Raw genomic sequence first — 15526 nt, forward strand, 5'->3', positions numbered from 1 at the left:
AGTGAATTTTCACCTTGTCTCATAAGAAAGTGGAACTGGTTTGAAATGCACCCCCCATAGTCTAGTCACGAGGTGTGCACATTCAATTCAAGTCTCAGGAGCAAAACAATGATAAGCGTCAGTCAAGGTCAATCTCTAGACTGAAATTGGTCAAACTTGGAATTCGGATATTTCAAACTAATGGTAAGCGTCAGTCAAGGTCAATCTCAAGACCGAAATTGGTCTAACCAAACTGCTTTGACTTCAAAGCAGGGGCAAGGAAAATGATTTTATGGAACCGCTTTGGATCAGGGGAAAACGAGAAGTAAATTTCTCTCCAAGTTAGAGAGCAGTTGCCTTGAGGCTTGTAGCTAGGCAAATGGGCATGGAGGCGTGGTGTCTGAATTGGCACTGCTGCGTTGCCGTCCTCTTCCTACTCTTTCCTGTCTTGTCCATGCAACAGCAGCAAGATAGTCATTTGGGTGAAGTCTACCTCCAGTGCCTGCAAAATACCAGCAGCTCCTCACTCAGCAGCTCATTCACTCGCAATTTGGCCGCAGCGCTGCTCAATTTCACCAGCCTCTCCTCCCAAGGCGCGAGCAAGTCTGGCATGAATGTGGTAGGAAGCTCGGGGCCAGACATGGTGTACGCCGCCTTCCAGTGCAGAGGCGACCTGTCCGGACAGTCATGCGGGGAGTGTGTGCAAAACGCCACCGTCCGCTTGCCGCAAGAGTGTCCTCAGGCTCTGGGAGCGCGCGTCCGCCTGGACGGCTGCTTCCTGCGTTACGACAACCAGTCCTTCTTCGAGCTGGACGCTACCTATGTGATTGGATTCTGCAATGTTGAGAACACGAGTGACGCTGCGACCTTGCAGACCATCGCTGATCTGATGGACAATGTGACGAACGAGGCTCCGAAGCAGGAGGTCGATGGGTTCGCGTCTGCGAGCGCAAACGGCATATTTGCAGCGGCGCAATGTGTGGGCTACCTTAACGAGTCCGAGTGCTCGCAGTGCCTGCTGCGCTACCCTTATAGCAGTATGTGCGCTTCGGCCCTTGGCGAGCAGATCTATCTGGCCAGCTGCGACTACCGTTACGAGACTTACAACTTCCTCGACGCGTCGTCCCCGACTTCGAGCCTCAGTCCCGTCCCTGCTCCTAGCTTATCTACTCCTGCGCGTGCGCCTGCTAGGGCCCGCTCGCCAGACCTGGTGACGCCTCCGCTGAGTCCGCTCTCATCTGGTGCAGGTACGTACGGCCATACTTTCCCAAAGTCACAATCGCTTCATCTATTCATTTCCGCCAAAAGCAAGCTAAATAAACTTCATTTCCCAAGAGATCCCCTTCCTATACCCATCTCCCCGTCTGCTTGCCCCGCCTCAATGGCTCCTCAACAGGCACCGTGTCTGTGCTGTGTTGACGCCCCCCACATTTGATATACATATCGACCAAATTGCCCAGAGCTTTGAAAGGCTCACAGCTTTGACGGATCTGGTGAAATTAAGACACAGCTTCCACTTGTGTGTGGGGATGTGTGGTGGGGGGGGGGGGGGCGAGAGAGAGAGAGAGAGAGACAGACAGACAGAGCCAGCCCTGTCTATGCTGCAGAGAGAGTGTTTGTGTGCATGCGACTCGTGAGTCTAGAGAGAGAGAGAGAGAGAGAGAGATCTTCCGGTTCTTGGGGCGTGCGAATGCTGCTGGGGGCAGCGTTTTAAGGCGTGGTCACACGGGCTTGGGCGACCAGGCACTTGCAACTTTGCAAGCCAGGAAGGCGGCAGCAAACTGCCTTGTGGTCACGCGCTGCGAATAAAACGGTGCTGACCGCCACTTGCAGGTAAATCACCAGGACGCCACTCACGACAGCAGGTGCTGAAGAGAGAGAGAGAGAGAGAGAGAGAGAGAGAGAGAGAGAGCACCCTCACGCTGCTGACTAGCCTTATCGCATGGGCCATTGGGTTGCCTGCATGTCGCTCAAAAACTACAAAAGCTGCGGAATGGGCAGGTGCATTAAAATACTCCTTTGCATAGTTGTGCAACTATGCCGAAATCGGCATAGTTGTGAAGACATGTGCTTAGTTTTACTATGCACCCTACTAAGCCTAGTGTGACCATGAGAGAGGCATAGTTATCTGTCAGAATTACAAATGACTATGCCTCGCGTGACCACATCCTTACTGGTTGATCTCCTAGCATAGGGTGCTATAATGAGTGGAGGCTTGATCTCTTAGCATAGGGTGCTATAATGAGTGGAGGGTTGATCTCCTAGCATCAACGAGTGCAAGCCTATGTGAGCAGACAGTAGCTGCGGACAATTGGGATGTATGAGGGCAAGTATAGAGTCATGGATTTGAGCATCAAAAGAGGCCTCATCAATCCTATCCCCAAATAAGCGTGATGCTCCCATAACAATGATGTATGGAGCCTATAAAATTATCACCAAAATGGTAGCCCTCAGGCTCTTCCCCTTCTCGACAAAGCCCTCACTCCCCACCAGCATAGATTCATCAAGGGAAGGTTCATTTATGATAACCTTCTGGAAGCAATGGTCGGTAATGAATATATTGCTTTCACCAAGCAAGAGTGTATCCTATTGCAATTAGATCTAGATAAAGCCTATATAACCAAATCAAATGGTCATTCATTGAAGATGTCATTAAGTCATTAGGATTTGGGCCGCAAATGTGACAATTGGTTAGTAGAAGATGCGAAGGTGGGAGTATGTGCTTAGGGGGTGCACTATGTAATCATGTTAATGTATAGCGAGTTCAAAAGGAGGGGTTTTAAAATGCAAAAAATTTAGGCAATGTAACAAAGATACATTAAAATAAAGGGTTTTTATATTCAATTTTGAAAAAAAATCCTAAAATAAGGGATCATTTTATTCATTTAGACATGTTAAAAGAGGGATTTTTTTAATACCCCACGAATGCACGTTATATAGAGGTGCGTGAACGGTGAATACCGCGAGAGTATGTGCTTCTCCCCTTTCCGAGCAGAGTAAAGATAATCAATTCATTTATGCTCCCTTATATAACCTTTAATGGTCCATTACTTAAGCTAACTAAATGCAATTGGAAAGAGTTCTTGAAACCAGTAAAGAGATTTATGTGGAAGAACAACACTAAAGAGACAACGCCCTATCAGTGGGCTAAATGGGAGACAATTACGAGACCTATGCAGCAAGGCGGTCTTAGGGTCCTTAACCCTAGCACTCATGTTGAGGCCCAATGTGCCAAGTTTGTTGTAGCACTAGCTAATCAAAACCAAGCTTGGGCTATTATGGCTAATGCTATGATGAACAGCTCCAGAGTATGTTCACAAGATGGCCAATGGAAAGGGCTTGAGGTGCACGACAATTTGATGGCCCCTCAATGGGCCGTCATGAAACTTGGGGGTGCAACATAGGTGAGCTCGCTCAAAAGTGAAATAGAGCAACGTAGTCCTTCGAATGTGGAGCGCTGAAAAGGTACTTTCACAATTCAATAACTTGGCTCTCCAAGGCTAGAGGCATCCTTCTGACTCCTTTTTGGCGGGAAGTTGTCAAAAAGGTAGATAACAAAGGAATTAGTCGTCTAGGCCAATTATGGGACTATAGTAGAAGTTGCTGGAAAGGAACGAATCAACCGGCCCTTCAGTTTAACCTTAGTGGGACAGAAAGATCACTGATCAACAGAGTCCTTGAATGACTTAGCACATGGTATATGACAAGGTACTTTCAAAATCCAATAACTCACTGGTCCGCTTGGCTTTGCAAGGCTGGAGGCATCCTTCTTACTCTTGGAGGGAAGTTGTGAGAAAGGTAGATAACAAAGGTATTAGACGTCTAGGCCAATTATGGGACTATAGTAGAAGTTGTTGGAAAGGAACGGATCAACTGGCCCTTCCATTTAACCTTAGTGGGACAGAAAGATCATTGATCAACAGAGCCCTTTAATGACTTAGCACGTGGTATATGGAAAATTGTTATCAAAGTTAGAGTGGAAATCTTGGCAATGGCCTAAGAACTGACACTTACTGAAACCACAAACTAAGGAGGTATACCTCACCCTTATGAATTCAAAGTTTTGGTTCTTCCCACGTAGCAAGCAGTGGGGAAAAACCTAGCCGGGGTCAAAATAGGAGACTGTCGTGAAGAACATCTGGCACCCTCAATTGCCACATGGGATGAATATCTTCCTTATAGGGAGACTTAATGACTGGCAAGAAGGTTCTTGGTAGGGGAATCGGTCCAGTTAGATGCTTTCAATGTAGAACAGCTAGTGAAGACCTTCGTCACCTATTCAAGGAGTGTTCAACGATCTGTGGCCTAGCAGGAAAGGTTTGTTAATGGGTCCAAAAGCCTGGAAAATAGGATTCTTCAAGAATAATCTCTTTTTGGAAGGGAAGATCTTCAAGGGACAAGCACTGCTCATCACAACACAAATCATGAGATTTTGTTACTTCAAACATATTTCGAAGGCAAGGAGCTGTCGAATATTCAAGAACTCCATGGAAATAGCTAAGGTCCCAGAGATAATACAAGAAAGCAAGGGACGCTCATCGCCATTGGAAAACAAATAAACTCTGAGGAATGGAACATGACCATGGTTATTGCAATGAAGGACCTACATGGCTAAATTGGGGGCTCATCCATTGTCGAGGGGTGGCTCGGCTGAGTGGGGGCTCTTACATTTCCGAGGGGTGGCTCCCATGTCAGCCGATGTATCTATGATGTCATGGCTCATCACGAGCATGGAAGGAATTTGTAATTTTTTGGGTTTGTCAATATAACATACTTACCATTGTGAGTTTTGAAAAATTAAAAAGAGGGAATGGGGCAAGGAGGTGAGGTAGGTGTGCCCATCTGGGAAAGTGGTTATATTAGGCGGCATCTTTTAAGATCCTTTGGGTTGAATGGAAGGAAAAATCTTTGAGGGTAGAGGTGGTGGAACGTGGAAGAGAGAGAAAGAGTTGCTATGTGCGAGGACGATGAGAGAGAGAGATATATATATATATATATTTTGTGTGTTGCCATGCGAGGAGGAGATCAAAGTCTTAGTGAGAACTTAGAAGCCTGATTTTATTCCTCTGTTCCTATCATGTCGGCATTGCGCCTGAGTGCCGAGAAGAGCATCTCGAGACTTGAGTCGTTGTGCGCTCCTGGGTTTGTATGTCATCAACAGGGAATGTATGAGTGGGTCCTTTGCAGACCTCCAAATCTTGAGAAGATGAAGCCCGAAGGCGATAAGTGAGGGGGTGGTAGGTTTTATATACGAGGGTGAATGCAAAGAGAGGCATATATGGTAGGGGGAGAGAGAGACAAAATGGCAGCGATGGTGGCGAAGGAGGATGAAAACATCGGGAGGGTTTGTCTGTAACTGTGCATCTAATTGATGCCAGTAGGTATGCCACGAAGACCGCAAGCCTGTTGTGGCTGATGCTGCTCGGTAGTGCACATCTAGAGAGAAGGGGAAGGGAGGGCGATTAGCATGCAGGGGAGAAATGCCTTTTTTTTTCTTTTGGGAGGTGGGAAAGGGGTAGGGAATGGTCTGTCAATGACCATCCCAAGAATGTAGGCAACCACATGTTGACCATGGTGGGAGCCTCATTCATTGGGAATGGTCACTGACAGATCATTCCCGGTCGTCACAGTCAGGGGAGGAGGACCAGTAGTGAACAGTGACCTTCAAACAGTCAACACAAGCTGGAAGCTGCAAACATGCCATTCGACTACTGATGTTTGTTGCAGATTGCTGATTTTGTCACCTATAATGGCTTCTGCATACCATTACCTGCGCTGACTTGGGGTGGTTTGATTGCACACTTTGCAATTATGGGTGTTGATGTGTCAGCTGCATGATAAATTCTCAATGCTGATTTGGAAAGAGATAATTGGTTGCAGCATGTCCCTGCGCTCTGAATATTCTGCGTGCTGATTTGGATGGCCCTCATTGGTTTGCAAACTCTCCACAAGGCTCTAACATTTTACTTGCTGAGTTGTCCAACATTTAATGACTACGCACTGCAATTCCCTCCAAGAATGGTTGCAAAATTGACGACTGTGATTGGCTGCCCTCCGACCCCCGGGCCCCGACTGTGACGGGTAGATATATTCGCGGCACGTTGATCGAGTAGGTGGTGCCAAGATCTTATGTACAGCATTGAAAGCTTCTCTTGTTTTAGAATTGTTAAATCACAAGTGTCTGGGTGGTGAAATGTAATAACTTTGGCATGCGTCTCTTTACTTATTGTATCTTGTACTTCTCACTTTGTTTCTTTTTTACATCTTCCATCTTGCAGGTGCAACAACCTCCATCTCATCAAATACTCTCTTTGTATTGATCCTTTTATGTGTAAACATCCCCTCACTTCTCCATAGATGAATATTTACCCACCCACTCTTGAAACAAGTTGTGCATGCCTCATATAAGGCACAAGCCTGGCTTGAAGCTTTATAAGCTCATTATCATTATCCCGTCTCTACAACCTCTTTCATATGGGCCACAAACCATGTGAAGTTTCCACAAAAAATGTAAAAGAACGTTTTGTGAGCGTATATATAAGATTTTATGCATAATCTAACAAAGCCGTAATGTCTATGTTATTGCTACCACCAATCATTGCACTAAATGGGTAGAAGTTGAAGCCTTGCAAACAAAGGAAGTAGTTTCCAAATTTCTAACTAGTATATCATAACAAGATTTGGTTGGCCAATTTTGTTGTTGTTCACTCATACATAATGCATAGCAATACTACATTTTTCTCTTTAATGTGCTATGACTATGACCAAAATCCTATTCCTTGGTCATCATCATCATCAAATATAGAATCAAACACAAATGAGGTATGTACATGACTTATAGAGCTACATGAACAAGACTACATATTTTGACATCTCAATACATCTTCAATTATAGTTTAGCACAAATGAGGTATGTATCTACGTGAGTTATAGAGCTACATGCACAAGAGTGCATATTTTGACATCTCAATACATCTTCAATTATAGTTTAGCACAAGTGGCATGCTAATAGGACGTGGAATCCCTAATTTGTAGAGAGAACTCACTTAGAATGTGTAGGGAATGGTCGTGCACTGACCATTATCATGAATCATGATGGATCGGTGGAGTCCGGGAGCCTTGATATCGAAAATGGTATGTGCATGACCATTCCTGGCCGTCAATGGTCGTGCTCATGTGGCAGTTGTAGAGCCATCAGATCACTACAGTCATGAAGCGCACAGGGTTCTGCATGCTGATGTGGCAGTTGCAGAGCTATCGTCAATTGGCAGATTCCAGCCACTAACGTGTCATCACCTCATGAGATTCCACCTGCTGAGTTGGAGCTCCGCCATTGATTGCAGATTGGGAAAATTCCATCAGCTGATGTGGCGTTCATCACATGGTTGCAGATATGCATTCTGCAAAATAAAAAGTTACAGATTGATGGCTCAGAGAGCTCACCCCCCTCCCCACGACCTTGACGGGGACGAGGACTAAGTCTGTCATAATAATCAATATCTAATTCTCCTAAATGATTTTCTCATATTAAACTGATCATTTAATGTGGGGAAGTGCCAAGGGAGAAAAAGCTAGAATATTGGTTAAGTTAGCAGACCGGCCACAGTAGGGATCCAAAGGAGGGAAAATAGGGATCCAAAGGGGGGGCCATCTGCAAAAGAGCCATGTGAAACAATGGGCCAAAAAGACCCTAAGGTTCAGCCCATTAAGACTTCCAAAATGCTAAGGTTCCAAAATTCAAAGGTTGTGTCCAAAGGTCAACCCTAGGGAAAATTGGATGCTTAGTGTGTGCCCAAAAAGTCTTTCTACATCCCTACATGGGAGGGGGCGAGCCCCAAAGCTAGGGGATGAGAGAGAAAACCACACACACACACACAGGCTCCCTTTACACAAAGGGAATGAGGGACACATGTCAGCTCCCTAGGCCAGATGCCCACAAGGTGTGCCCAATTCCTATTGGAAGACCCTTGAAGTGGACCAATGAGAATTAAGCTAGAGTAAATCTAGTTTAATTAATTTAAAAACATTTAATAAAAGAAACCAATGAGAATTAAGTCTCCTAGAAGACTATTGGGCAGTCTCCCAAGGGGTCCAATGAGCATTCAGGAGCCCCATGGCTTGCCTGATTCCTATTGGCCAGGAGGCAAAGGGGTCCAATGAGAGTTTAGTTTAATTATTTAATTACCTAAAGCTCTCACAAAAGGGGAAAGGGGGACACATGTCTAAAGGCTATCACTTATGCTGCTTAATTTCTATTGGCTTGACCTGGGGAGGTCCAATGAGGCAAAGGCCAAACTTATTTAGCAGCTAGGGCTCGCCCAAGAGAGAGGGGGGGCTGATTTTTGCTTGGCATTGACACACACACTCTCACACTTGACCATGTGTGAAGGGAAAATACTCTATCTCCTCCCAAGCTTTAATGGAGAGCTCATCACCTACTCCAAGCTTGTGAGATAGAAGCCTACATCAACACTCTCTTGGCATGTGGATGCAAATCCAACCAAGAGCCAAGCTTCAATGCATGCTCATCTTCTCTACCAAGCTAATTACTAAGCTAAGCTATGTTAATATGAGTGATTATGTGAGGAGATGTACTTCTTTCTCGTAAGATACTTCTTTTTCCTCTCAATCTACTCTCATACCCTGCTAGCTCTCACCATCTTCGAAGGTGTGTGAGGTCTTGGGTCTGAGAACGGGGATAATTCAAATTGTGTTTGATTAAGTGTTTTGCTTGGTGTATGAAGCTTCCATCTTCATTGCACTAGCTAGTCTTGAAGGAACACAAAGAATTGTATTGTACAATGTCTCTCTTGATGGGAGAAACCATAATACAAAGCCTTTTGGAGGGGGGACCGGCTCCATGCAAATCCGGTCCTCAACTGTTGTCAATAGCTTAATTGCTCTCTCTTTTGAAAGTATTGTCGATGCTATCTAACTAGGTGTTATGCTTTTTGTTGCTCTCTCCACCCAAGCACTCTTGTAATTCTCATTAGGAATCTATTCTAATAAAATGCCCACTATGTTCATGCTAATTTCCGCTACACATAAGATTTTAGGCCATTAAATGTTACATTGGTATCAGAGCTCAAGGTTTCTCTTTCCTTGCTCAAGAAGGGAGGTCCTCAAGCTAGCTACAAATGGTTGGTATTATTAATTGCCTGTGAGTAAGTAGAATAGGGATTTTTCAGCCTTGCAGTGCGCCTGCCTTTGTGCAGTTAACGGGGCATCACCGTCGAGAGCTATGGTCTTAATAGTGGAGTCCTACGGGGCTTGCCTACGGCTTAACCACTATTGAGCTATTAGAAGCTTGACAGGAGCCGGTGCTGTTTTGGTGTCGAAAGACCCTCTCTTCTATTCCTTGCAATTAATGGTATTCGAGCCGCGGGTACAGTAGCTTGAGTGCTTTTTCTAAAGGGGTAAAGAGGAGTAGCAACTAGGGCTTGAAGTGCCAAAGTACACCTAAAAAGTTTACACCTAAAAGTTGTTAGAATGGCTGACAATAGTAAAGAGAGTGAAATTAATGTTGATAACTTTGATTTTGCTCATGAGCAAGCTACTAATGATGCTTCAATGCTTGTTAACTATCTTGTTTCTAGGCTTCAACAAGCCATGGGCAATCCATCTCTCCAAAGTGAAGTGCAACGGCAGCTCCGTGCTCACGGGATTCTCCAAGCTCATCACCATGACGAGAGAACACCTAGGAAGCCTCCTTGTGAGACTACCAAAAGAGGTCTCTCTCCGATTCGGGAAGAAGAAGAGAATCCATATGAAGGGCTCAAGAACTTACTTCTGATGATGCATCTCCTTCCCAAAGGAGAATTCAAGAGCCTCCACCGAAGGAACAAGAAAGAAGCGAGTCTCCCGCCACCTCGGCGGAGATGGCTCCACGAAGACGGCGGGCTAAACGCTCTCCATCACCACCAAAGCGGAGAAGACCATCACACTCTTCTCCACGCCATAATTCAAAGAGGGATGATAAAAAGCAAGAGAAGAAAAATGCGAGAAAGAGGACACCCTCTTCTCCATCTTCTTCATCCTCTTCCTCTTATGAAAGCTATGGTGAAGACGACAAAGATCAAGACAAGAAAAAGGCGAGAAAGAGGTCACCCTCTTCTCCACCTTCTTCAAATTCTTCACCTTCTGAAGAAAGTGATGGTGCAACTTTTGAACCATCAAAAAGAAGAGGCCATAGGAAATCCTATGCCGCATGGAAGAGGTCGTCCAAGCTGAAGAAATTCAAAGAGGGAGGGAAGAGCATCTCTTTCCTTACCTATGATGGCACCTTCGGTGCTACAGACAAAGTTTTGGCCTTTATCCAGCAATTCGATGCGGCGTTTGGAGATGAGGGCTTCACGGAGTCCTCTAAGCTACGCCATGTAGCTATGCACTTTCAAAAGTCCGCCAGACAATGGTGGTCTAGCCTACGAGCCAACGGTGAAGCTCCACGAACATGGAAGGCTTTAAGAGCTTCCATTATGAAGCAGTTTTTGGCCACCGATGCCAAAGACAAAGTACTCACCGAATGGCGAAGCTTAAAGCTCTCTCCCAATGAATCCATCCACAAATATGTAGACAAGTTTTGGGACCTACAACTCAAAGCCACTGTCTTCAAAAAGTTGGATTTTGGAGAGCAAAAGCAACAATTTTGTGCGGGCTTAACCGAAGAAATGGCGGAGTATGTCAACTCCCAAAGGCCACGTACCATATCGGCGGTAATACACCATACTATGGTGGCCTCGCGAATCAATTTCCAAACGGGGGGTAAAAGAAATAATAAGCCCCCGGAAAACAAGGGTTCCAATGAGCCTAAGGGGAAGGACAATGTCCAAAAGTCTCCTAAGGGCACTTCCAACAAAGCTAAAGAGAAGGGAGTTTACAAAGGAAAGAATAAACTCTCTCCTGAAGAGCTTGAGCGTTATCGTAAAGATAACCGGTGTTTCAAGTGCGGCGAACAAGGGCATGCGTACCGCGCTTGTCCCCAAAAGAACAACCGCCAAGATCCTCCTAGAGCTTCTTTGGTTGAAATCCAAGAGGAGGAGATTCACCAAACTCACCACAAAGGATCTCCTCTATGCCATGCTTGGGGAAAGGTAAGAGAACATGATGCTTTTATTCTCTTTGACCCTGGTTCTACTCACAATTTCATATCTATGGAGTTAGCCACCAAGCTAGGCATACAATCCTACGAGATGGGAGATATCCTACCCGCAGACAGTGCCTTCAAGGGGCAAGAAGCTTCAGTCACTCCCTTAATCGGGAAATTGAGGCTTCATGTCCAAGGCTATGTGGACAAAGAGGACTTCTTTATCTCTCCTCTCAAGCATGAGGATGTAATCCTAGGGGCACCATGGTTTGACCGCCTGGCTGCCCATGTTAAATTTCCTGAAAGGAGAATCTCCTTTAAGTTCAGGGAAAAGGACATGTATATAGATGCTAAGGAGATGGGTAACACCATCCCCATTGTACATACACCAGCTTTCAACAAGTCAATAAAAGCTCTATTTCCGTGTACATGATTTTTGTTAAAGATTCTCAAAATGAACCTAATGCTTTAGCAAAAGAAAATAAAAGCAACCAAAAGGAATTAGAGTTATCCAATTTTCTCAAGGGGTTTCAAGATGTCTTTATTGACGACATCCCTTGTGAGCTACCTCCTAAACGAGGTAATGACGACCATGCAATTGAACTTCTTCCAGGAAGTTCACCGCCTAACAAACCTCCTTATAGAGTTTCTCAAGCTCAACAAGAGGAGATTATGCGGCAAGTGCATGAGTTAGTTGAGAAGGGCATGGTTAGGCCTAGCTCATCTCCATTTTGCTCACCTGTGCTATTAGTGCAAAAGAAAGACGGCACATATCGTATGTGTGTCGACTATAGAGCACTAAATAGGATCACTATCAAGAATAGGTTTCCCGTTCCACGGGTAGAAGACCTATTTGATAAGCTACAAGGATCGACCTACTTCAGTAGGATTGACCTAAAAAGTGGCTATCATCAAATAAGGATAGTTGATCAAGACATTGTAAAGACCGCATTTCGTACTACATTTGGTCTTTACGAATACATTGTCATGCCTTTTGGCTTGACTAATGCACCAGCCACATTTAACCGCTTGATGGAGAAGCTGTTCAGGCCTCATCGAACCTTCACTGGAGTGTTCTTTGATGATATTATCATCTACTCTAATTCATTGGAGGAACACAAGCAACACCTCCAGGTAATATTTCAAGTTTTAAGAGAGAATAAACTTTATGTTAATCGAAAGAAAAGTGAATTTTTCTTGCAAGAGATTCAATATTTAGGTCACATTATCTCTCAAGATGGAATCCAAATGGATCCATCCAAGTTAGAGGTAATAAAAGGATGGCCTAAACCAAGGAATCTTCATGAACTAAGAAGCTTTATAGGTATGTGTGCATACTATAGACGCTTCATAGAAAAGTTCTCACAAATTGCGGGACCATTACATGACCTAACAAAGAAAAATGTTAGGTATACGTGGTCTGCTAAGGAGAACAATGCTTTCGAAAAGCTTAAAGAAAAGCTTATCTCTCAACCTGTGCTTACACTACCGGATCTCTCAAAACCATTTGAGGTCCAATGTGATGCTTGTGGTGATTGCCTTGGGGCTGTTTTGCTCCAAGAAGGGCACGCCATAGGCTATGAGAGTCGAAGGCTCGACCCTGTTGAGCAAGCTCTAGGCATATACGAAAAAGAACTCCTTGCAGTTCTACATGCCTTAGACTCATGGAAGCACTATTTATTGGGGACTCCTTTCATTCTGCGAACGGATCACCAAAGTCTTAAGTACTTCATGACACAGACCAAGCTCTCCGACAAACAAATGAGGTGGGCAAATTTCCTTTCGCAATTTCATTTTCATATTGCTCACATTGCTGGCAAGCATAATCAAGTAGCCGATGCACTCTCAAGACGCCCGAGAGTGAATGCGGTTTCCATAGCAACTCACAATGATCTATCTTCAATGATAGATGAGTATGCTATTGATCCCGATTTTAGAGATGTGATTTCAGCCCTTGCATTAGGGAAGAAAGAAGAACCATTTACTTTACAAGATGGTTATCTTCTCTATGGCAATAGACTATGCGTTACTAACTCACTACGTGAGAAAGTAATGTATGAATCTCATGCTCCCCCATATGCAGGGCATAGAGGGATTCAGTCTACCCTAAAGGGAATTGAAACATATTTCTATTGGCCTACCATGAAAGTGAACATACACGAGTATGTTTCCAAATGTGTGGTATGTCAAAAAACAAAATTTGATAGAGGGAAGCAACTTGGATTGCTTCAACCCTTGCCAATCCCTAATTCACCGTGGGAGAGCATATCCATGGATTTTATCTTTGGATTGCCTAAGTCTATCCATGGGAATACAGGAATATGGACGATAGTAGACAGGTTCAGTAAACAAGCTCATTTTATACCTGTCAAAAAGACTATCAAAGCCCATCAAATGGCAACCCTCTTCATTTCACAAATTTTCAAGTACCATGGCTTGCCAATGTCCATAGTGTCGGATAGAGATCCTAGAATGACCAGTAATTTCTGGAAGGGTCTCTTTGAGAATTTAGGAACAAGGCTAAACTTCTCTTCGGCCTATCATCCACAAACTGATGGCCAAAGTGAAATAGCTAACCTAACCATTCTCGATCTACTAAAAGCCTATGTAACGGAAGTAGATCAAAGATCCCAATGGGAGAAGTACTTACCCTTAGTAGAGTATGCTTACAATAACACTGTACATACTTCTACAGGAAAAGCACCTTTCGAGGTAATTGAGGGAAGATCAAAAAGTCCCTTGCTACTTAAGGTACATGGGAAGATCTTCGCTGCAGATGAGTATAGCCGAGACCTACAAGAATCTTTCCAATAGATTAAGGATGCTATCTCTATCTCACAGCAAAGGCAAAAGGCTGCTGCTAACAAGCACAGAAGAGCCCAAAATTTTAAAGAAAACGATTGGGTCTTGTTAAAGTTTCCCAAGGCTCGATTAAGGCACACGACGGGAAAGAATCCTACGGGCCACCAAAAGTACTATGCTAAACTAGCAAAAAGGTATTATGGTCCCTTCCAGATTCTTAGGCCAATCAATGAGATGGCCTATCAACTTAAGTTGCCCAATCATTGGCTCATACACAATGCTTTTCATGTGAGCCTCTTAAAACCTTACAAAGGAGAGCCACCTCAAGAACCAACTATTGAAGACCCACCGGAGATCGAGGACCACGAGGAGGTGCTGCAGCCCGAGTCCATTCTCCGACATGAAGACAAGGTATTAAGAGGCGGTAAGACTATCAGACGATATCTTATTAAGTTTAAGAATTATCCTTTTGAAGATGCTAGATGGATGCAAGGCATACAATTAAAGGATAACCTAAACCTTGTCAATGCTTACAATGCTTCCCAAGAGTAAGCAAATGTACAAAATGTTAAAAATGAACAAAAATTTTTGCCTTATAAGACTCTCTTTTTCTTTATTTGTGCACAAAAATGAAGTAGTATGCATGCTTAGATCAAGTTTGCGGGGACGACGTCTCCCAAACACCAAAGTAGAGCTTGTCACTCTACTATGGAAGACTGATAGGACTAATGTGCAGACATGCTTGCGGCAGCCTCAGGCTCTCAAGCGCCGAATGGACTAGTCATCCATTATGGAATGATGTCGTAGGGTAACATAGGGATCCTCTACCCGCTAAGAAAAGGACTCATGCATATGCTTGATCTTCTCTACACCATAGTCGAGGACGACTATGATTTCAAGAGAGAGGTAATGTCATAATAATCAATATCTAATTCTCCTAAATGATTTTCTCATATTAAACTGATCATTTAATGTGGGGAAGTGCCAAGGGAGAAAAAGCTAGAATATTGGTTAAGTTAGCAGACCGGCCACAGTAGGGATCTAAAGGAGGGAAAATAGGGATCCAAAGGGGGGGCCATCTGCAAAAGAGCCATGTGAAACAATGGGCCAAAAAGACCCTAAGGTTCAGCCCATTAAGACTTCCAAAATGCTAAGGTTCCAAAATTCAAAGGTTGTGTCCAAAGGTCAACCCTAGGGAAAATTGGATGCTTAGTGTGTGCCCAAAAAGTCTTTCTACATCCCTACATGGGAGGGGGCGAGCCCCAAAGCTAGGGGATGAGAGAGAAAACCACACACACACACACAGGCTCCCTTTACACAAAGGGAATGAGGGACACATGTCAGCTCCCTAGGCCAGATGCCCACAAGGTGTGCCCAATTCCTATTGGAAGACCCTTGAAGTGGACCAATGAGAATTAAGCTAGAGTAAATCTAGTTTAATTAATTTAAAAACATTTAATAAAAGAAACCAATGAGAATTAAGTCTCCTAGAAGACTATTGGGCAGTCTCCCAAGGGGTCCAATGAGCATTCAGGAGCCCCATGGCTTGCCTGATTCCTATTGGCCAGGAGGCAAAGGGGTCCAATGAGAGTTTAGTTTAATTATTTAATTACCTAAAGCTCTCACAAAAGGGGAAAGGGGGACACATGTCTAAAGGCTATC

General features: G+C 44.3%; 1 protein-coding gene across 1 annotated transcript; it reads left to right on the forward strand.

The window, feature by feature from the left end:
* The first annotated feature begins 285 nt into the window (after positions 1 to 285).
* LOC147459748 (antimicrobial ginkbilobin-2-like protein) lies at positions 286 to 6550 on the forward strand. Its single transcript, XM_086510961.1, has 2 exons — positions 286 to 1226; positions 6258 to 6550. Exons 1-2 carry the CDS (start codon positions 359 to 361, stop codon positions 6338 to 6340), a joined length of 951 nt encoding a protein of 316 aa, XP_086367087.1. The 5' UTR covers positions 286 to 358; the 3' UTR covers positions 6341 to 6550.
* Positions 6551 to 15526: the final 8976 nt, after the last annotated feature.

The sequence above is a fragment of the Adiantum capillus-veneris genome, chromosome 4, assembly GCF_014529385.1.
Source record: "Adiantum capillus-veneris isolate H3 chromosome 4, ASM1452938v2, whole genome shotgun sequence".
Taxonomy (NCBI): domain Eukaryota; kingdom Viridiplantae; phylum Streptophyta; class Polypodiopsida; order Polypodiales; family Pteridaceae; genus Adiantum; species Adiantum capillus-veneris.

Excerpts from the sequence above, each read along its gene's own strand:
- LOC147459748 (XM_086510961.1), top strand. The coding sequence starts at position 359 with ATGGGCATGGAGGCGTGGTGTCTGAATTGGCACTGCTGCGTTGCCGTC. Across the intron at positions 1,227-6,257 it reads TCCGCTCTCATCTGGTGCAG|GTGCAACAACCTCCATCTCA; the intron begins GTACGTACGGCC and ends TCCATCTTGCAG.